At 40.4% G+C, this 23,357-nt stretch overlaps 2 protein-coding genes across 2 annotated transcripts; one reads left to right on the plus strand and one right to left on the minus strand.

The window, feature by feature from the left end:
• Positions 1-695: 695 nt before the first annotated feature.
• On the minus strand, positions 696-11,904 carry nr2c2 (nuclear receptor subfamily 2, group C, member 2). The gene is given in 14 exon segments (XM_037773345.1): positions 696-3,712; positions 3,811-3,948; positions 4,632-4,771; positions 4,898-5,019; positions 6,182-6,359; positions 6,604-6,749; positions 8,763-8,853; positions 8,966-9,122; positions 9,850-10,029; positions 10,185-10,290; positions 10,459-10,659; positions 10,888-10,983; positions 11,826-11,862; positions 11,864-11,904. Coding segments are annotated over 14 exon segments (1,893 nt in total). The 5' UTR covers positions 11,884-11,904; the 3' UTR covers positions 696-3,431.
• Positions 11,905-20,447: 8,543 nt separating this feature from the next.
• Positions 20,448-22,960, plus strand: b3galt4 (UDP-Gal:betaGlcNAc beta 1,3-galactosyltransferase, polypeptide 4). Its single transcript, XM_037774201.1, has one exon. The coding sequence runs from the start codon at positions 20,791-20,793 to the stop codon at positions 21,940-21,942; it is 1,152 nt and encodes a 383-aa protein (XP_037630129.1). The 5' UTR covers positions 20,448-20,790; the 3' UTR covers positions 21,943-22,960.
• Positions 22,961-23,357: the final 397 nt, after the last annotated feature.

Consider the following 23,357-nt stretch of genomic DNA (forward strand, 5'->3'; position numbering starts at 1 on the left):
TAATCCAGGTATGAGCATGTGAGCAATGACATACTTGAATTTCGTGAAGATCGAAGAAACTTTCTCTGAAAAACTGCCTACATTAGGGGGCACTATCTCGCCCCCTGTAGACACCCGAGCCGGGTCATTCCAGAACATTGAATTTCCCACCAGTTCTGACGCATATTCCACTTTTGGTGAGTTTTTGGGGATGGGAAAGGTCCCAAAAAGGCGATCTCCCGGCAGAAAAATAATAATACTTAGAAAAACAATAGGTTTCCTTGCACTTCGTGCCAGGACACCGTTGGGGTCCTGGCACTTTCGTGCTCGGGCCCTAATAAATGGTTAAAAAAGAAAGCCGCTTTTTACTTCTTACTTTTAATGTTTTTTTTGTTTTTTTTACTGTTTTGCAATGTTATTTGTTTTTTCTCTCTGTACAACAAATTTAAAAACAGCTGGGGCAGGTTGAACATATAGTATTAAAATCCTTACGTGTCCGAGTAGTAAAAATAAAAATATCTATAAATATACAGACAATAAACAATATAATAAATGGTCTTCAATTTAAATAAAAGATTAGTTCATTAAAGCTCTATTATCTACTATTCTGGCAAAAAACCTTCAAATCTCACCGGTCATAGTTTCACTTTAGCTGTAATACCCAGGTATTGGCAAATATCGGACAGACGTTTTCAGCATGAACAGACTCAGTCGTGTCATATTTCATAATTAATTGTTTATTTCTTTCATAGCGTGTGGCTTCAGAGAGGCCAGCCTCACAGACTGGAATGCTGATACAGGAGCTCTATTACATTTGTTTTATATCTTCATCAGTGTGAGGTAGAAATGTGGGGTTGTGACAAACTTGAGCAAAACATGAATGTTGTTTCTCGATCTCAATGTTTGAAGAAATACATTTTACATGAGCTGAAAAACAAAGTACATTTACATAGTATAAAATTTGAACCATAGGATACTCAATCCACAAAGCTGAAAAAAAAAATCTGACCTAATATCCTCTAATGTGGGAGCTGCTCATGGTAAATATTTTAAAGCCACGACATTTAAATTAACATTTTTCATACAGCATTTAATAAAATGCACTTAAGCAACTTCTTCATGCACTGCAATGCACTATAAAATTTATAACAATGCTCCTTATTAGGGCAGACAGCGACAAGATTATAAAACCCGGCTTAAAAACAACATGCACTCATTTTAATGAAACTACATGTACAAAGGTCATTTCACAACAGTGCCTTTACAAACAGTCTGTACGGGTTTCAAACCCCAAATATTACAAGTGACATTTAATTCACAAGACATAATCCTTGTTGACTTCTTAACATTCCCGTTATCATTCATGTTGCTGTGGATGCGTATTCTGAACCATTAAACAAGTGGGTGAGCCGATGAACGTCTCTGTACGGTCTTCAAGACATCAACGCACTTGAGACTGGCTTCCCAGAAAATCTTGTTGTTTTTTTTTAAATTAGGGAAACCTGCCCAAAAGTACTTTAAGTACACTTAGTATGCAACAAGCTAATTTGTTCACAACAAATTAAAGTTTTTAGAAAACATACAAAAACAAACACAGTGGAACGCCACAGAAGCTGATTGATGTGCACCTAGCAGAGTACAAATGCAAACACAAGTACAAAAACAGTAGCATAGCTACACATGAGTAACGTTTCTGAACCCAAAATCTTGAAGATAATGTAATTCATTAAAAGAAAATAACTGCCATTGATAAATACACATACAAAATGCAGATTGAGACTGATGGGACAGAAGGAAATAACATATAATTGATTGTCGTAGAGGGAAAGGTGATGAGGTGATTGCACAGGTTATATTAGCGATATATTCATGATAATCCAGATATAAGTGTACCTAAACATAAAACACTCCCAAAGCTAAAATCTCTGAGAGGTCATTCAGTATAAAAAAAAGACTTATGGTCAGTTTAACTGGCTAGTTTGGCTAACGTGACTTTGCAAATGTGAGTTAGAAGTGAAACTGAATCAAATCAGACGTTGGTCATGTTATAATGCAGAGGTTTTCAAAGTCTGAGACTGTCGGCCTCCCCTCAGACAAAGCTCAACCCCGTTTAGTTTACTTGCTTAGTTTCGCTAAATCCCTGGATGTCTCTATGGGATCATGATTATGTCATGATATCAGTTTTTCACAACACGATTATCGTGGCCAAAATAATTCACGATAACGATAATATCGTGATATTAATAAAATATTTGAAGAACAAAGATATGCTATCAATCAAATTCATCTTTAACTTTGTTTATTGTGCGTTTTGTCTCCCCCCCAAAACTACTGTATCTCTGAACTATCTCTTTAACCAAATCACACACATTTAGGCTATTCTATGTGATCTTCTTTTGATAAGTAATGTAATATGTTTTAATTTCCATTCACTGAGCCTCTCTTGAAACAGTTTGGCCACTCCCCCCCCAGGGAGACGCACCTCCTGCTTTGAAAACCTCTGCTGTAATGCACTGTGTGGTAGATAAATGCTATGAAAGACAGTCCATATGAATAAAGATTAAGGATTAATTAATTGAGGTTTGAGTTTGTTTTTGTACCTGATTGGAGTTCTCATTCCAACTATTATTTAAATGTATATAAAGTAGATAACTGTATATTAATGTCTCGCACCTTTGAGGAATTTGTGTTAGTTTCAACACTGAATAGCGAGAAAATTATTACAAAGCATGTTTCAGTTCTTCGTTGTAGGATTTTCAGAATAGTCATCTTTTACTTAGTCTTTGTAAAAGCCTGAATTCTCAATTTAACAGCATGGCCATTAAAATACCAGTTGTTACTGCGCCAATGTTCCCAAATACCAACATAAACAAATACTTTACAGCTTCAAAGTACACTTTTAGTTAAGTACTCAGATTAACTAAGCATTTGGACTTTTAAATTAAGTTAAATTCCTTTTCCACATGTAAGATTTCTGTTTGTTGATACAGCTCATCTGTTATCTGCAAGCTAATGCTAAAGTATGTATGTGATCAACATGAGAGCATGGTAAGGCTTAGATAAGACTAAAACAAGTTGAAAGGCTTAGTTCAGAAGGTAAAGTTCATATATAATCAACTTGAAGTGCCATAAAGACATTAAAGGAGTTGAGCACAGTTGCAGCTGCAGAGGATTCCTTTTCCATTCAGTTCAGAGCGACTGAGTTTAGAGCCAGAAAAATTCAAGATTACCACACTGCGTCAGCTCCGGAAAACATTCCAAGTGTCATTCTGGCTTTCCAATCCAAGATTATCTTAATCTGCCAAGGATTCCTGAATGACTGCACCATGCATCGTTAAAAAAATCAAGGGGTCGCTGCAGGATTTTGGACCGGGGTTCCACGGTAAACCCCAGGAGAGACTACGAAGAGTACCTGAAGTGGAGACAGTTCTGGTTGCTGGAGTGATGGGGTGTCACTCTGTAGTGTCAGAGTCCTGGCTGTTATACTCAGCCGTCTCCATCTTGAGGATGTAGGGAATGATGCTGTCGATAGAGACGTTACCTATCAAGCCGGTGAAGAAGAGCTCCTCTGTGATGCCCGAGTTCATGAGGCGCAGGGCTGGGAGACGAGTCAGGATACGGGTCAACCTGTAGGTGTCTTCTGGGTAGGTTTTCTGCACGTAGTCCTGCAGCTCCATCAAAGCTTTCTCCTGGAACTTCTCAATCTGCCCGCTGCTGTCCACACCGGGGTGATCTGATGAGTCAAACACAACAACAGTTGTTTTCAAAAATGCAAATACAGGTCAATTATTCAAATCACGCTCACTCTTCCATGGACATGGAGAAACTCACCAGGGCTGAACAACACTATAGCTTTCAGGTAGGCGTATTCGTAGCTGTCAGTCTCCAACCTCGTCATGCTGTTACAGAACTCCTGGAACTTCCAAATGTGCTCCATCACCTGCTTCACCGTCTCCCCCGAAAGCTTGTCTGAGAGAGAAAAAAATGTTTGATATATGAAGATCAATAAGGCAAATTAGTGCGGTACTTTACATTTCGGGTAAGTTGTTTTCAATAATTTAAACTGAACTATTAACTATTTGGGTCGCGTACAGTTCATGGTTTGTAACAAGGTAACGTTAGCGTTCATTTGGTGGTTGCCTAGCAACATATAAAATAAAAAGTCGCAGCAAACTGCAAAGAACGCTCTGTCGGATCGGGCAACAAAAAGGCAGTGGGGTGCGCCTCACGTTTTCCACCTGCAAAATGCGCTCTGCCTGATCAAGGCCTAAACCAGCAAGACCGTAGCTGGGAGATGCATAAATTATCCAATTAACATCTAAATTGAATCTGCGGTATCTGAGCCATCATGTATGACACATAAACAATGAGGTAGCACCATCTGGGGCTCATCAGTATAATACTGGAATGTGTAACGATAGAGTGGGAAAACACATCATATTTCAAAGGTTCATCACAATCGAGTCAACAATGCCACAAGTGGTTGACAAATGAATGAAGCAATGGAAGAAGACATATCTACAGTCCTCCCTAGTAGTTCTTCTATGTTTTAGGTTTAGTTTGTTATGAAAACAACAATCACATTTCTTGACTCCTTATATGTGTGTGTGTGTGTCCTACTGAGACATGATGACGAGGTCTGTGGTCCATACCGTCCTGGATGCTGCTCTGAAGGTGGTTGATGATGGCAGCGAGGATGGTCGACAGGTTCATCTCATGAGCGCACTGAGCAAGACCCAGAGTGAACAGCTCATTCCAGCAGGCTCGCACCAAACTGGTGTTGGCCTCCTGACTGAGACAGACAGAGACAGAAAAATAGATATGTGTGAGCATATAGTAGATAGACAATAATGCACTGCATTCCTGGAAGGGGCGTAACTGTATCATTTAAGTCGTCGTGTGTCAAATACATTCTCACCCAAGAGCTGAGAAGGCAGGGATGGAGCGTGCCCAGTGCATGGAGAGGAAGAGAAGTCTGGATGCTGACTCACAGATGTAGTGTACATTCAGATACTCTGGCATGGGGCTGGGCATGGTCAGCTAGACAAAGAGGAAAAGACAAAGGAGGACATAGGAGAGAAAATTATAAAATAACCTTTGACCGTGGACCACCAAAACCTAATTAGTTTGTTTCTCAAGGCATTCCTAAGATATCGCGTTCGCAAGAATGGGATGGACTTAAGGTCAGATTGACCTTGACCTTTGACCTATGGCTGTCCCCGGCACGGAGGCATAAATATATTTGACGAATGACTACTTACAGATGATGCCAAAGTAAAAGAAACAGAGAAAAGAGAACAAACTACTTGAGCAGGCTTAGTATGTTTCGACAGAATACAGCTTCAGCTTATACCAGTAGGCAACTGCTGGGTCTGAGAAGTGAAGCCACAGCGGAAGTGCCAACAGGCCCTGACACACCAAACCGACGGTCGACCGTCGGACAGTATGGGGCCGTCAGTGAGCGTCTGTCCGCCCAGTTTTTGTCGGCTCTAATCTGCTCGTGTCAGAGGTTTTTTGGATGATGAAGCATGATGTAGCTCGTCGGTGAGAGAAATTACTTCAGCTTAAGTGAATCAGTGTACGAGAAGAGAAACGAAAGTGAGGAAAGCAAGCAAACGAGTAAAGTGGCTTTAGTCTTTGTGGTGTGTTATAATGCAACTTGTTGGCCAAAACAAAGGCAACATGAGGTGACGCAACAGTCGGCCTTTGTTGACGCTAGTTCTCTGATGTTGGCTGGGTGTCTCTGGGCATTTAAACTTTCTTTCTAATAGCCAGCGGGGGGCGACTCCTCTGGTTGGAAAAAGAAGTCTGATTGTATAGAAGTCTATGAGAAAAATGACCCTACTTCTCACTTGATTTATTACCTCAGTAAACATTGTAAACATGAGTTTATGTTCTCAATCGCTAGTTTCAAGTCTTCTTCAATACAGCATGATGTTCATTTAGTAAATTATGGTCCCATTTAGAGTCAAATAGATCATAAAGCCGGGGATGCTTTCTGTCAAAATGCTGAACTTGAAGCTTCAGAACGGCAGTCCACAAATCAATGGGTGACGTCACGGTGACTACGTCCACTTCTTATATACAGTCTGTGGCTAAAACACAGTATTGAGGGTGTAAGGTAAATATGCATACTCAGTCAATTTGTATTCCTAAATTAGGAATAATGAAAATCCAGTGTGTATGAGTTGACTCCACCCACCTTAAAGCCGACATGGCTGTCTGTGAGTAGCGGTCCTTCCACCTCAATAATGGGGGTCTCCTGGTCTCGACCAATCAGCTGGATAGTTGTTCCACTGACACAATGCGGCTTATCTGCCAGACTCTGTCCGATGCCTACTTCAGGTGGGTTGAACACTTTGGCCAGGGTGTCAAAGGCACTGTGAGCAACACACACACACAACTTTAAATTACCTGATAACTCAGAAAACCCTGCAACATAAATGTGTCGCGTCTTTTTTGTACATTGTTTTGTCTCTATAAAGACAAACATGCTCAGTTGTAAATAATCTGCTTCAAGAGATTCCACCAGCTCGACACGTGGTGCCAAGACCTGACCAAGAAAAGATGAGAATTCACGGAGGGCCAACAAACTCCCCTCCTCTCTGTGCACTGCTGACTGACCGTGTTATCTCGCTGGCTGATTGCTCCTCATGTTGGCTGTCTGAGGTATCACCATTGTTTAGATTCTCTCTTAGTGAGTCACTCAGGTTGGCCAGTGATGTCACCACATTGGCTAGTGTCCCCAAGTCCCCCTGCCCAGGATCCATCTGAAGACAAATGAAACAATGCAGATTGTTTTACATCAAATAGGTCAGCTGAACCGGGATCCACTATAGACACAAAACAGGGGGTCCTAAACTGAGAGCAAAGCACAAAAATGTGTCGCCTGCAACGACATGGAATGACAGATGCTACTTAAAACATATTAAAGGGATAAATAAAGATTGAAAAAAATAAAGAATTTGCTGCTCAAAAACAAACCTTCCTTAAAAGGGGCAGATACTTTACAGATTAAGCCAGATTTTAGTCGTGAATCGGTCAGAATCTCTGCCATATGTTGTCATTTGACGTGCAGTTTGAGGGGAGTCACGACGCCTGATTAATTGCCTGAACGATCAACAACATGGCTTAGATGATCAGATGGATTTCTGGCAGGTCAGAAATTTTGGTCAGCTGTCTTGCAGTTTGAGCATTTCCAAGGTCCGATTTCCCTCATTGCTGCTGTCTAAAGATCCATAATAAACTGTAGTTAGCGTGTTTTAATATTATTGGAGTGGTATTTTACATGTTGTGGCTAAAAGTCTTTAGTCAGACGGCTGTGATATAAAAGACTGTCGGCATCTTCCAACCATCTGTAGCTCCATAGTTTTCTTTTCTTCCTACTTTCTGTCAGCGTAGGAAATAAAGGGGGGCAAAGGACAAAAATACATCCAAGAAATCCCAGAGTCCATAAAAACCGTCATTGAGTGGCAAAAATTGCCCCCAAGATTTCGGAAAAAAAAAAGGCAAAAAGAATCAGTTTAGGCCAAGATGGTAATCCTACATTAATCCATCATTTTATTTTCATTCAATTCATTTAATTTCCATTTCCGTCTCTAACACACACTCACACAAACAGTGCTTAAATTTTTAACTGTCACCTGGCACCTGAATTTTGTGTTTTCCTTGACATAGATAGACATTTCCATCATAAATTGGTGCATACAAATTCACCAGAAAGCAGGCAATGAAGTGTTTAATGCTCAAAATTGTCTGGGGGAGGACAACCAGCTTGACGTGTCCTAACCAGTGTTGAAACGAAACCTACGCCCTTGCATGACAGCGTCATAAACATGACATGACACCTGTCATGAACATGAAGGAATCTTTATGAGAGTATGACTGTCAATCGGTTAATTATGTCAATGTTTATGCCAAGTTTACATTGTTTGAGATCTTTGTAATGACAACTTGACATTAACCAGGACAGCATAACCATAGTCATAAACATGCCTTAGAATTCAAGTCCAATTTGTAGCACTGTAGTTGAGTTTATGGAAAATATTCATGACATGATTAAAATGGTCTCATGACAGCCAATGTCAAAACCAACCACATATGACAGCGTAATGTTTGGTTAACACATCCTAAATAGTTACAACTGTCTCCTGCTTTCTCTCACACATACAGATGATTGTACACTTCTCTTTCCAGCAATAGTATGCTTTTTATTTACTCATGTCGGCACAAGGTGGTGATTACTGTATGCTTTTTAATCTGGGCTCATTTCACATCAAAAACAGCAACTATATGCAGTAATTACTTTTTCTTAACAGTGCCCCCAAAACTTTGTAAATGCCCATATTTTTTAGACCCAAATACTTTTTTTCTAATTTCCTACACTACTTTCTGTTCATAGCAGAATAATTGCTGCCTTTCTCTCTTTTTGTCAGCATTGAGGACACAGTTATGTTGTTTGAATAAACTTTATTGGAAATGTCAATGGACAAAACTGACTGGACGTACAATGTGAACGTTAAAGTTGCATGTACTGGCATAACGGCAGATCAAAACGTGTACTGTGAGTTAACACACAGTACAAGATGAACAGCTTTACAGATTTTCAACCTCAAACTTTTTTATTTTGCTGACCCCAGAATATTAAGCACCAAATATATCAGCCTCACAACAACAAAAGTCAGCCTGACAGATCATACTCCTATTAGGAGCAGAAGGAGACGGACAGCAGCGGAACAGACAGGCAGATGTTATGTTTACGGTACTTGCAGTGAGAGCTGTACCTTTGAGTCAGCGGCCAGCAGCAATGTTCCATCACTCTGGATGACCGGCTGCTGGATATTAACCAGCATACCCTGGTCCAGCAGGCTGGATCTGCACACGACACAGAGCATCATCAACATCCAGTTCACATAACAACATCAACAGCTGAGAGATATGAAAGAAGAGAGCATGATGTTTGTCTGTAGGTCTGATTCCCACTGACCTGGAGCCGTCTGTCTCTGTATCGGAGATAAAGGTTGGCGTGGCGATGAGTGGACTGTTTAGGTCCTTGCGAATGTAGATCTTTTGGGTGGAGGCTGCACAGTTTGCATGCTTCTCTCTGGGCACTACGTCGATGGGCTTCCTCTCACTCTGGACAGCTGAGGATAATATACAACAAAAAGTTAAATCTACTGTAACTGTCTATGGCAGACAAGAAAAACTATTCCAGACTTTGTAAATTAAATTTAAGACTACCTTTAAGGCTTTTTTTTTGAGGGAACTGTTTTTTTTAAGACCTGTAGATACCCAGCCCGTTCTCATTCCCAGGGCGTCAAATACCGATGCTTTGTCACGGCCGTTGCACTCTTTAACGGCGGGATGAGATGCACCGGGCTGTCCATTAAATACAACCTCATCCCAAACCCATCCGCGGCAGCAGGAAACGCTCAGAGAAAGTGTGCCGGGAGTGTGGTGACGTAGTTTAAAGAGTGACAAGACACACATAGGGCTGGCAGGAGGGGTCCAACAAACACAAGGCTTTCATCCAGGAGACCTGCTGTTCGTGTTCCGTGCGGTAAGTTTCACTTTCACGTTACAATCAGTTGTTCATTTGCGTCCCGTGTTCACAACTTTCAGTTTAATTTTCACTTTAGAAACGTAGTAGTTTTAAGCCCAACCATGTAGTTTTTTCCTAAACCTAACTATTGTGGTTTTGTTGCCTAAACCTAAAGTGATGCCAAATGGCGAAGACAAAGCTGCGGTATATGAAGAGTTGAGATAAGAACGTGCTGAGATACCCTAATAATAATAATACCTGATTTGTTTCTGGGTGTTTTTGTATAAATGTTTCCGTACGGTGTGTCCTGGATTTGGATGCAAACTCACAATCGGTCTTCATCCCCATGTCAAGGCATTTCTTCAACCGACAGAACTGGCAGCGATTGCGGTGGTGTTTGTTGATGACGCAGTCCTGTTTACTGCGGCAGCTGTAGGTCAGGTGCTTCCTCACGCTCCGCTTGAAGAAGCCTTTACATCCCTCACAACTGACCGCTCCGTAGTGACGTCCTGAACAAAGAGAAAACCAGTCAGAGAGTGTTAGTCTCTGCGTGCATGGGTGCACCTTTGATTGCTCACAATGTGCAACAAAACATACAGTAAGATTTGGCATCATGAGTCAAAACACACACAAATCCTCACATCACCAGGTAATGCTTTAGTACCTGAAGCCTTGTCCCCACACACCAAACAGTACTCCACTGGCTGCGGTCGGCTCAGGTCCCCTGACTGCCCTAACAACCGCTCCATTGACACTGGATCTGTGACGATCTGAAAAGCAAAGTCAAACACAGGCCATTAATCTTGTGTTTCACCTTAACACAATGTCAAAACCATGGTCATAACACTGTCTGGAAATTATAACAAATATCAAGACCAAGATATTGCCAATAGTGTCGTCGCTATGTACCAGGGGGTGATATTATGGGGGAACTGTACCTGTATCCGTCCTGGCATCAGGCTGTCTGCAGCAGTGAAGATGAGCTGCTTAGTGTTGTGGCTGTCCGGCGAGGCCAGGATAACCTTGCCTGCCCCTGAGCTGTCAGCCGTAGTCAGAATGAACTGCTGTTTGGGAGCACTGGACGGCTTCATCGCTGTCACTATCTGGATCTTCTGACCTGTCTGCTGGTCGGTTACAATCTGAGGGTGTTAGAAACGGAAAGAGAGGGAGGTGTAAATGAACACACACCAATGGGGTTGAAGTAAAAAAAAAAGAGAAGAGAGTTACATTGACGGTGGAAGAGATAAGTCACACGTTGTAACATCAACTTGTCCGAATGCGCCGAAAGAGGACAACATCAACAGGTAGCAGCAGCAGTGTCACATTCTCTGAAGCCAACTAATGTTGAGAGTGCAGCAGTAAGTTACCTGTATTCGTTGTGGCGTTGTGGCTGGCTCAGCGGAGATGACCTGAAAGCGCTGTGGAGACTCACTCATCACTGAGTCTGAAGGAGAGGATGACACCTACAATTTGAAACACATTTTAACAAGCTTTAACACATACACATCATAATCAACATGTCTGCAACACATATATTTCACTTGAGTCTTTACAAGGCATAGAAATTACATTATAGCACGTTTCAATGGAATTACATTGCTAGGCAACTGCTTGGGTCCATGTTTACTTCCTGTCAGCTGATGTCATTCACATTGGCTTCGTCCAAAATTGCATACTATGCTCTACATACCCAATATGTGTACTATCGTTCAACGTACTGTTACTACTTTTACATACTACTGTGAATAAACAGTAGCATGCATCTTTTCGGACGCACTGAGCAGTAATTTACGTCGTCACTTCCTGAGAGCCTCCTTGCCGGTTGGAGCTGTGTAACCATGGTAACCAGTGGCAACCTCATGTGACCAAAACAACGGTTTGTGAGAATCAAAGTCTGAATTAATTTAAAATATATTACATCTAGCAATGTGAAATCTTATACTTACAGTTAAATTGAAGCGTTATTGATGTTACAGAGCTGTCCGTTAACGTCCGTTATGAAAGTTGTCGTCACTACCGCCTTGCATTGTGGGATATTTATGCCGCCGTAGTGTCCAGCGCTGCATACTGTAATATTTCACCAGAAATAGTATGCAATTTGCGTACTATTGGTTTCATTCTAAGGTTTTGGACATAGTAAAATATTTCACACTGTTTTAGCGTACTAAATAGCATGTTAGTATGGAATTTTGGACGCAACCAAAGACAGAAGCAACAAATTTTAAAAAACTTCATATGGGTTATATGGAACAACTCAGACTGCCAGCAAACAGTACATCATGAAAGTCTCCCTCTGCATGCTCACCTCTGCCTCGTGCTCAGAGTCCACTTTCTGCTGAGAGCAGATTCAGGTTGGTCGTCATGATGATGTAAGGTCATTAGTGAGGTCTGTTTGGAGAGATGCCACAGACAATCAACCACAAAGGTGCAAACTGTCACAGAAGAGCAGGCTAACGCTACGACAGCTTAATAGATTTGGTGGTGGATCACAGAGGAAGCATAATGATATTGATTGAAATACAAAGTTTTATCTGTGATGAAAGTTAATATCTTCTTGATGATTTAGAGGGGACGTTTTGTCTCATTTCTGTGACATGGATGAAGTAGCACAGCAATTTCTCAGCGGGATTACAGTATTTCTCCACTGTTTTGACGCACTGTTAAAAGAATAAGGTGTCCAAAAAGAAAATGGTGTCGCCAAAATAAAAAACGTCACTCAAGACAGTAAAATAAAAAAACAACTTTCTTTTTCAACATAGAACATCAAATCATAAGTTCGCACATGCAATCATTTCATTGTGATGAACAAAAGAGAAATAAAATTAACCAAATTATCAATAACATCTGTTCACTGCTCCAAAATGTGTCTGTCATTAACATCAGGTTATATACTGTATATATTCTTCCATGTCTCAGCTACTTTAATACTCTTCCTGCTCCGACACCATAGGTAAATATTTTGTCTGACAAATCCAGCCTTGGCATGCCTGCAGTGATGTCACCACCAACCGAGTCTATGACCTCTCGAGTGCGACCTAGACATGAGATTTGAGAGACCGTTAATAACCAGATTACACTACAGTCTGATGGAACCTCACGTTGTCTAATACAACACTGTAACGGAAAACGGCGGAAAACTGATGTCCCTCAATAGAAATGTTTTGTCACCTTTTATATAAACTTCCCTAAATCTCGGCTGCTTTTCCTGCTGTCTTTGCTTCCAGTTTTAGGTAACAAACCTGTTGTGTCCCTTTACATGCGACTTCATACTGATAATAGTCAAAAGTCTCAGCATATTCGCACACAGAGAATTAGCTGACACCACAGAATAAGATTTTACTTCATTGGAAACAAGACTGCAAACATTGTAAGCAGAGAGTTAGCACTTTTGTTAGCCTAAATGTTTGCTTTCTATGTGATAGTTGTGTAAAACAACAAAAATAACTGCTTGGAAAGAACTATGAATCATCAAAAGGCAAGTGAACACATGTTGTGACGACTGCATTTTTGAACACAGTTGGCAGACATGCATCAAATCAGTGGAGGAACACTGTAATTAAAAGGGTGACCAGATCCCAACAAACCAAATGTGGGACAAAGAGTACGTTTGTGTGGGACAATGTGGGACACGTTAACAAGGCTGAGGGGTAGTCTACAATTTTGATATACTAATGTCTATCTAACTTAAATAAGTAAACATTTATATTCTGCCCCTTATCTTGTAACATCTATATGCTTTGTCTGAATGCATCCATAGATCGGCACATCTCTTCTTGAGCCGCACGTTTCTTGTGAGACTCACATGAACTGTGTCGCTTCATGTCGTATTCCCCCCTGTGTTTGAAATTGAAAAATAACTAGCAAATTTCACAAAAGACTCGGAGAAAGTGCAGCTTAAAAAGAGATGTGCCGATCTATGGATGCATTCTGACAAAGCATAGAGATGTTACGAGGTAAGGCGCAGAATAGAAATGGTTAGACATTTGGACATTATATAAAAATTGTAGACTACTTCTCAGCCTTGGTAACATGTCCCACACAAACATACGCTTTGTCCCACATTTGATTTGTTGGGATCTGGTTAAGTGGGACATCTGGTCACCCTAGAAAATAAAGTATTATGATACAATTTAAATGCACCAAATGGTACATAGAAAAAAAAAACATAAGACATCTCCCCTACACATATGAAAACCTATAAAACTGTATATTAATTGTGAGTGACCACAATGCATTGGGGCGGCAGTAGCTCAGTCCATAGGGACTTGGCATGGGAACCGGAGGGTCGCCGGCATGGACTGAGTGTGAACTGGTCGCTGAAGAGATGCCAGTTTGCCTCTTGGGCACTGCTGAGGTGCCCTTGAGCAAGGCACCAAACCCCCAACTGCTCCATTAATGCATGTATATAGGTCCTGTTTGTGCATGTGCAGGTGACGACCCCTCCACTCCACTAGGTGTCCTGTGTCTTTTTGCTGGTTCTCCTTTGTTTTGCAGGAGAGGGTCGTCAGGTTGATGAGCCACACCTGGGCTTGGTGTGGTTGGGATAAAAGCTCTCTACCTTTCAACAGATGTCTCTCTCTCTCTTCCTTGGCTGGCACACCTGTTTTGGTTTTGTTTGCAGCAGACATTTTCACACACCCACACATGCCTACATTACTGATTACTGACTTTCCACGTTTATTTAGTTATTGATTGTTAGTTTGTTAAATAAATGTCTGTTACTATTTTTAAACTCGTCTGGTCTCCCATTTGTTGCAACCTTTGAGCCGGGTTGTAACAGTGTACTATGTAATAAGTAAATATAACAGAGTGAAAAAATTGAATTTCCCCTCGGGGATTAATAAAGTGCCTTTCTCCTTCTTCTTTAATGAAGGGCATCTTTTTTGGCAGAATTAAAGTGAACACATTTGATTTGTTGGGATCTGGTCACCCTAGTAATATTGTATTATGATACAATTTAAATGGTACATAGAAAACAAACATAGACATCTCTCCCCTACACATTTTTTTTGGTATATGAAAACCTATAAAACTGTATATCAATTGTGAGCGACCACAATGCATTTGGGCATCTTCTTTGGCAGAATTAAATAATAGCATCTACTCCTACCATTAATTAACCTCCTTGAAAGTGACAGTTTTGACTGTCTTTGCTGATTTGTGGATTATAATAGAATAGAATACAAATATGACAGCATAAGTGAAAGCTGATTAATGTGCCTGCAGTAGCTCCATATGATTACTGACCAAAAGGGAGGAGGAGCATGCTGCTTCATATTCTTTCCCTATTGGACCAACAGAGTGCCCATCAATACCTCCCTCCACATCACAACACACAACAAAATGGACAATCTGGCAGACAGCCAATAACATAGGAGACCAATCCTTATAAAGGATAAATATATTAGAGCAGTTTTCTTTTCCACACAGTATAGTAGAGCAGCCAGGCTGTTGTTGGATATGATGGTAGTGAATGTGTTATATAAAAAAAAAAAAGCAGCTTTGTTGAAGCATTACAACACACTCAATGTCCCCGAGATGTGAAAGGTAAAAGGGTCGAGTTCATCTGCAGCAGCAGCAGCTAGCTAGTCTGCAGTAGAGGAGCAGACTGCTGCACCCATCTCTCCTCCTGTTTATCCCTCTAGCATGCAGGGACTGGTTCCTGTTGAGTCCACAGCAGTGTCACATATTAATAATTAGTTTAACTGTCTGTTAAGCACAGCAGTGTAACCAGACTCCGCCCCGGCGTCTCACAGTCCTCTCGCCCGGATCCCGAGCTGCCAGAGTCGGCAGACAGACAGAGAGCTCCGCAGTTAGCTTGCTAAGCTAACAAGCTAGCTGCTCTCTTTTATCACCCAGTAATGTCAGTCAGCTTTCTACTCTTTGTTTTCAACCCGGTACTGAGACTTACCTCCAGGAGAAACGCTGCTCACAGATTCCGGACCTCTCTGCTTATTTTTATAAAATCTTTGTTTTGGTTTTCTTCTGTTAAAGGTCATAGTTCGTGACCCCCGCACCGCCCGCGCGCTGATGATGATGGGTGAAGGTTTTTTTTTTTTTTTTTTTTTTCTCCTCCCTCTCTCTCTCTCTCTCTCTCTCTCTCTCGCTCTCTCTCTCATCCTCCTCGCGCCTCCAACTGCCCCCCCACCCCCCACCCTTTGGCGCGAGCCAGACAGGGCTGACGTCATTATGTCTGACTGTAAGTCTATATGGACTTTGTTGTCAAGCTATGTGATATCAAAATTAACATAAAAGGAAAAAGTGTACTAACAAGACAGACTATTTTTTTTAAGTATTTCTGCTCTCTTCAATGAAATACAATGACCAATAAAACCTGGAAACCTTTATCTTTATCTTTTATTCGGATCTCCATTAGCTATGGCTGAAGCCCAGCTATTCTTCCTGGAGTCCACTTAAATCACTTTGAACTGTTAGGCTACATTTCAGTACACAATCACATTACGATCTTTACCAACAATGACCACAACATCAAAAGCAACAGCAACAAAACACAACAATATTCAAGACACAACCCAACACACAACACAGGACCTATAGGTTCAAGTTAATACTATTCACAGAGTATAGAGGTCAATGTGATTCATTAGTGGTTGGACCATATAGCATATTATGTCAAAATACAAAAACATACAAAAACAGAACAAGCAACAACTTCTTTTACCATAAGTATTAACGAGACTTTGTATTTATCCAACATTAAACCTTTTATGATTTGATGTAAGCTAAATATCAGCAGACACAGAGAGCTGTTCAGCTAGGAGACGTTTTTTCAATAATATTTTAAATAGATTTTTGCTATTTTCTTGAACGATATACCCAGGCACAGTGTTTCACTTCACCATTGCTCTGTACACTACAGTACTTTTCAACATGTTAGTTTTCACCTTCGGAAGTGTGAATCTTCGAAGTAAACAACGCGCTCCCTTATTCTGAGCAATTTGCAACTTCTTTATGTGTGACACGGTAGCACACAAACATTGTGATAACCTCTGTATTACAAGCAAAGTCAAGGAGGTGTCATATAATAAGATAATAAGATAACACATATAGGTTATAATTTATCCTTTGAAAATGTTACCTGAAAGATTTAAAATGTATATATTTTATTTATTTTGGACTGATTTAGAGTTACGTTTTTGACACATATACAGGCATTAACACGTAACGATTTTTAGGTTGTAGCGGGCTCAGTTTTAAAGCTAGAGTAAAGATAGTGGGATCAAATGAAAACCTAAATTTTGGCGAGGAAAAACTGGCATGGCCATTTTCAAAGGGGTCCCTTGACCTCTGACCTCAAGATATGTGAATGAAAATGGGTTCTATGGGTACGAGTCTCCCCTTTACAGACATGCCCACTTTATGATAATCACATGCAGTTTGGGGCGACTCATAGTCAAGTCAGCACACTGACACACGGACAGCTGTTGTTACCTGTTGGGCTTCAGTTTGCCATATTACGATTTGAGCATATTTTTATGCTAAATGCAGTACCTGTGAGGGTTTCTGGACAATATTTGTCATTGTTTTTTGTTGGTAATTGATTTCCAGTAATAAATATATACATAAATTTGCATAAAGCAGCATATTTGCCCACTCCCTAGTATTAAATACTTGACAAATCTCCCTTTAAGGTACATTTTGAACAGATAAAAAATGTGTGATTAATCGCGATTAACTATGGACAATCATGCGATTAATCGCGATTAAATATTTTAATTGATTGACAACCTTAATATATATATATATATATATATATATATATATATATATACTGTACAAAATGGTAAAGCCATTTCTTCCATTTTTATAAGGAATTTAAAATGGCAATTTAAATAGTTTATTATGTTGTAATGTCTTCAAATGTGACTTTTTAGGTTCTTCTGACTTTTCAAGAATGACATTCCTCTTTTTCTGTATGCTCATTGCGTACTGTATATTTCTATAATAATAAGTTAAAAAAGTTACCTCAAGTTAAGTTAGTACCAGGACAAACAGATGTTTACTACAGGGTTGTAATTAAATCTAAGCAATTTATACAATAAAAACGCAGATGTTCTTCAGTTCCCTCGCCTTTATTCTTACATGCTCTAATTTAAGGTAATTTAGACTTAATTTACAAGACATTTGCCCAAATATGCTAAAACATACATACATACATACATACACAAACAACCTTTGTCTGTCATGTTTGTGTCATGCCGTTTTTAAGAGACATATCTAGAAGTGAAAGTGTAATATAACACACACAAGTATATTATATAGTCAATATTTGGGCCAGTAGGAAAAAGAAGGCACACTTTACAGATATTCTCAAAATGCCATATAGCTTTAATAGATGTGGAAACTTAAAGCCTCCAGTGCACACAAATAATGGATCATTGAAGTAGAAAACATCTTATGTCTATAGTTCAACTTTGAAATAAAAAATATCATAGGTTTTTGATTTTTTTTTTTTAAATATATCAGACACAAATCATTGTACAAAGGAGAGTATTTTTATGTCTTGAGGGAGTCTTTAAATAAATGTCACCTAAATACCATTGTTTTATTCTCTCATCTGTAGCTTTTATAGCCTACTGTCTGAGGATACCAACTTTATTTATATGAAAAACAGCTTACATATTGGTCTCAAGATTTGAACATATCTTTTGTATTTCAACAAATTGAGGTAATGCAGTTGTGTTTACTGCACCAACATTGTTTGAATAAACAAATACCTAATTTGTCTACATATAGGCTTATTTGTTTCCAGTGGGGCACTCGGTTAGATCTCTGCAGTAGATAATCACTTCATATCCAGCCCATCCTACTGTACTGTTGTTCCAACTGCTGTTTTATTAACATGTTATACCTCACTAACCTGTCGAACCTCACACATAATTATAAACAAAACTGCTGCCAGGATAATTGGTCTCCCCACACCCACACCCAACCGCACAGAACTAAACAACAAAACCAAAGGCATGCATTGCAATCTGAATAGCACAGGACATGTTGCTGTTTACTGTTTACTGTGTTATTGTGTGCTGTTGTGTGTGTTGGAATTTCCCCCTGTGTCTAAAAATAAAAAAAATATTTGCATTTTGCATGATTCTCCTGCATTTGCATGACCATCTGTACATTTTTACAACAATACCACAAAGTCTTTTACGGTCCAACCTCAGCATAAAGAAAGTACCTCTGGGTGACCAGCAGGTGTCGCCCTGCATGTGCCTCCAGGTGTGATGGGACTGGATGCGCACAGCAGATTCACACTAAACGACTATGATGAAAATAATCCTTAATAAAATTGATATTTTTTTTGTAAACTGTCGTCTTTCTACTTGATTTAATGTCGTTTATGGGCTCCGATTGCTACAGTTAATTGATCATTCATCTGATTTTAGACCTCCATCCCTGTAGCCAAGATGCGTCACCATTATCTGCCCACATTGTAGCTGGAATCTGAGGCTATAATAAATAAAAAATAGAAATATAATAAAATAAATAATAAATAAATAATAATAAATAAAATAGAAAATAGGCTATAATAATAATAATAATAATAATAGAATCAGGTTTATTTTAATATATCATTTAAATAGCCGAACTGTGCCATCTGACTAATATTAATATGCAAACAAAGCCTCTCTGCCTTCGATCAACATTTTGTTTCAAAGACAGCAGGGATCCTGTTAGATCTGTGTGTAGTAATCAAGGACAAGGTCTGCAAATGAGCACTGGCTAGAAGTCCTGTACACGTTGCATCGGTTGCATTTTAATGAAGTGTAACAATGCCTATATGTATGGTCCCTGTCAAAAATAAAAAAATAAAAAAATAAAACCTGGAAACATTGTGACAACCACTATATTACAAGCGAAGTCAAGGATGTGTCATATAATAAGATAATAAGATAACACATATAGGCTATAATTTATCCATTGAAAATGTTACTTGAAAGATTTAAAATGTATATATTTTTATTGATCCACCCTTGGCACGAGCCAGACAGGGCTGACGTCATTATGTCTGACTATAAGTCTATATGGACTTTGTTGTCAAGTTATATGAAATACAATGGCATAAAACCTGGAAACATTGTGATAACCACTTATATTACAAGCAAAGGCAAGGAGGTGTCATATAATAAGATAATAAGATAACATATAGGCTATGATTTATCCTTTGAAAATATTACTTTAAAGATTTAAAATGTAATAATAAATAAATCAAAATATAGCTGGTTTGCTCAAAGGACAGTTAGCCTATATGTATGGTCCCTGTCAAAAATAAATAAATAAATAAATAAATAAAACCTGGAAACATTGTGATAACCACTATATTACAAGCAAAGGCAAGGAGGTGTCATGTAATGAGATAATAAGATAACACCTTTAGGCTATAATTTATCCTTTGAAAATGTTACTTGAAAGATTTAAAATGTAATAATAAATAAATCAAAATATAGCTGGTTTGCTCAAAGGACAGTTAGCCTATATGTATGGTCCCTGTCAAAAATAAATAAATAAATAAATAAAACCTGGAAACATTGTGATAACCACTATATTACAAGCAAAGGCAAGGAGGTGTCATGTAATGAGATAATAAGATAACACCTTTAGGCTATAATTTATCCTTTGAAAATGTTACTTGAAAGGTTTAAAATGTAATAATAAATAAATAAAAATATAGCTGTTTTGCTCAAAGGACAGTTAGCCTATATGTATGATCCCTGTCAAAAATAAATAAATAAATAAAAATATAGCTGGTTTGCAAAAGGACAGTAAGCCTATATATATGGGATAGGCTACTCAGCCTGATGAACGAGGAAACAAAAGGCTGCTCATCCAAAAGCAGAAGGCATTTCATCACCACCAGAGCATCAGGACGCTTAAAGGGTATCTCTGTGACGCAATCGACCTCAGAGTAGCTCCACGTTATAGTATAAAGAAGAAGTCAGGGCAGTAATAGCTTCAGGGGCTGCTGCCGAATCGACCGGTTCATTTGCGCAGCTGCATATCCCACTTTTTGTAAAAACGGACTGCAGCATCAACCCCAACCAACACACAGTACCAAGCTGCTTTCTACCGCATCAACGCTGGGACACTCTCCTCCGGCGCGTTACCGGGGCAACAACAGAAGATAAAGATAACGCGATGATAGTGGAGGGATTTTAGTCGTGAAGACAAGGAGAAGAAGGAACGAGGCGCAGCTCTACAGCGGTGTGTTCAGAGCTGTAGCAGTGGGAGTGGAAAGGAGAGGTTTTGTCATGGTCGGACGCGGACTGTGGGTATGTAAGCCTCGGTTTGGAAAGCGAGGGAGCAGGTTTGGTGCTTTGCCTTATTATGTGTGCTTGGCGTTAGCGACCTTAGCCGTGCTGGCTCTGCTCTTCGTGGACTGCATCGAGTCGTGGGTCACCTCCATCAGCATGAACACGGTGTTGGAGCCGCCTCACGCAGGAGGAGGAGGAGGAGGAGGAGGAGGAGGAGGCATCATCCCTCCGCAGAGCGTCCCTCCCACCAGACCAGAGGAGTTCCTGCTCATGCCCAGTCCTCTGGTGTGCCAGAGAGCCAAGCCTTACCTCATCACCATGGTTACCTCGGCTCCTGGCAACCAGAGGGCCCGCCAGGCCATCCGGGACACCTGGGGTGGTGAGGTGGAGGTGAGGGGCCTCAGGGTCATGACCCTGTTCATGGTTGGTGTGGCGTCTGACCCCGGGATGGCCAAGCTGCTCATAGAGGAGGCTAGGGAGCGAGGGGATTTGATTCAGGGGCGCTTTCTGGACACCTACTCCAACCTGACCCTGAAGACTCTGTCCATGCTGGGCTGGGCCCGCCGGTTCTGCCCTCAGGCCCACTTCATGGCCAAAGTGGACGATGATGTCCTGTTCAACCCCAGCGCCCTGCTGCACTTCCTGAACAAGAGCCGTAACCCCTACGAACAAGGAGATTTGTACCTCGGCAGGGTGCATCTTCACGTGGCCCCGGACCGTGACCCCGAGAGCAAGCACTACCTCCCCTCGGGGGCCTACCCTCCTTCTGTGTTTCCAGACTACTGCAGTGGTACGGCCTACGTCCTGTCCCGCTCTGCATTGCTCAAGATCTCCCTGGCAGCTTCCGCATCGCCTTTATCTACACCCCTGCCCCCCGAGGATGTGTTTGTCGGCCTGTGCGCCCGGACAGCCGGAGTGCTGCCCTCGCACTGCCCGCTCTTCTCCGGGGGCCCCGGTGTGCCATACGGGCGCTGCTGCTATCAGGCCATGGTGTCCATCCACCGCATCCCGCCCAGGGAGATGCTGCACTACTGGGCTGACGTCCAGACATCACACCCTTGCTCCTGGCTGAGTCTGCGTGCCTCTCTGGGGCTCTGCAAAGTCCGGGCGATGTTGGGGTCAGCTCTGGGGCTGGAGCAGGGCTTGTGAGGGTTCATAAGAAGGACTCGTTGGGGCTGTGCCTCGCTTCAATACTGTGAACAGCACAAGTGCTCTTCAGGCTGTCAAATGTCACTTTATTTTTATAGCTTTATTTTTTTAAAACACTATTTAACTGGTTTTATTTATTTGCAGGAAAGACGATGATCAGCTGGTTGTATGAAAAATTGTCAAAGTAGTCTTTAAGCTATCGTTATTAGACTGTTACAGCATCCTTCACTGACACATATAATAGATGTAGAACAAACAACAATGGCATGCTGATAGTATACAGTGAGGAAACACAGCCGCTTATGTGATAAATGCACATTGGAACAAGTATTTCTATTGACACACACAGTCTGACATCTATAGGCTGCTACCCTCATATATATATTACACCAGGTACTTCAAGTGTAGATGTTAGTCTATTAAGATGCCTAAATGCATGATGCTCCAAACAATAGTACAACCAAACCACAGGCTTCAGATACCGAGTAGGAAGGAAGTAATACCAATAAATATTTAATTGCTAAAAGCTTTTTTATGTTCAAAATGGTAGTAAGAATCACGTCAGTACAGGATGTATCCAATGAATTTGTGTTTTTCAGTAATAATAATGACATGATGATGTTTGCAACCTGCCATTGATTGGACAGTTTTGAAATTGGAGACAGTGAGATGTAATCGTCCAGTTCTGGGAACAGACGTCAGAGGAATTTGATATCTTCCGTCTTTGGAGGCTCGATTATTCTGCTGCCTCATATCAACTGGAAAATATAACCATGACTGATGTGATACATCGCTACAATCCCAACTGAATTGTAGTATTATATCTTTCTGTAACATTGAGATTAAACATTAAAAAGAGTGTGAGTGTCTGGACTGATTTCGGTACATTTTAAAAGACAGTTTACAGTGTGTCAGGATAAAGCCCCAATGTGAACAAAGAGAAGGTCAGTGTGTTTACACTCAGGAAATTTATGGTTGAATCAAATAGTCACCAATAAACCGCTCTGTATCATGTTAAGTTTGCCTGATGTCTTTTTCTTTTTTTGAAGAGAAACACACATACATGTATACACAGATCTGTTTTGTTTCAAAATTTCTGTCACATTGGGTTTCTCCATGACAACTGAAGCAATAATGAATGAATGTGAATAAAAATGGGTTCTATGGGTACCCACGAGTCTCCTCTTTACGGATATGTCCACTTTATGATAATTATATGCAGTTTGGGGCATGCAGTGAATGTGTTATTTTCGCCTTTTTTTAAAATGGTGTATTATAATATTTCTGCATACTGGGGTCCCTAAACAGTCTTTGAATTGCATAAATTAGGTATCACTGTAAAGCTGAGACTCTTGTGGATCCAATGAGCCCAAATGTATTCAAGTGTGATGATGTTAGTCCGTATAGTAGCCATT

The sequence above is a fragment of the Sebastes umbrosus genome, chromosome 6 (assembly GCF_015220745.1).
Source record: "Sebastes umbrosus isolate fSebUmb1 chromosome 6, fSebUmb1.pri, whole genome shotgun sequence".
NCBI lineage: Eukaryota > Metazoa > Chordata > Actinopteri > Perciformes > Sebastidae > Sebastes > Sebastes umbrosus.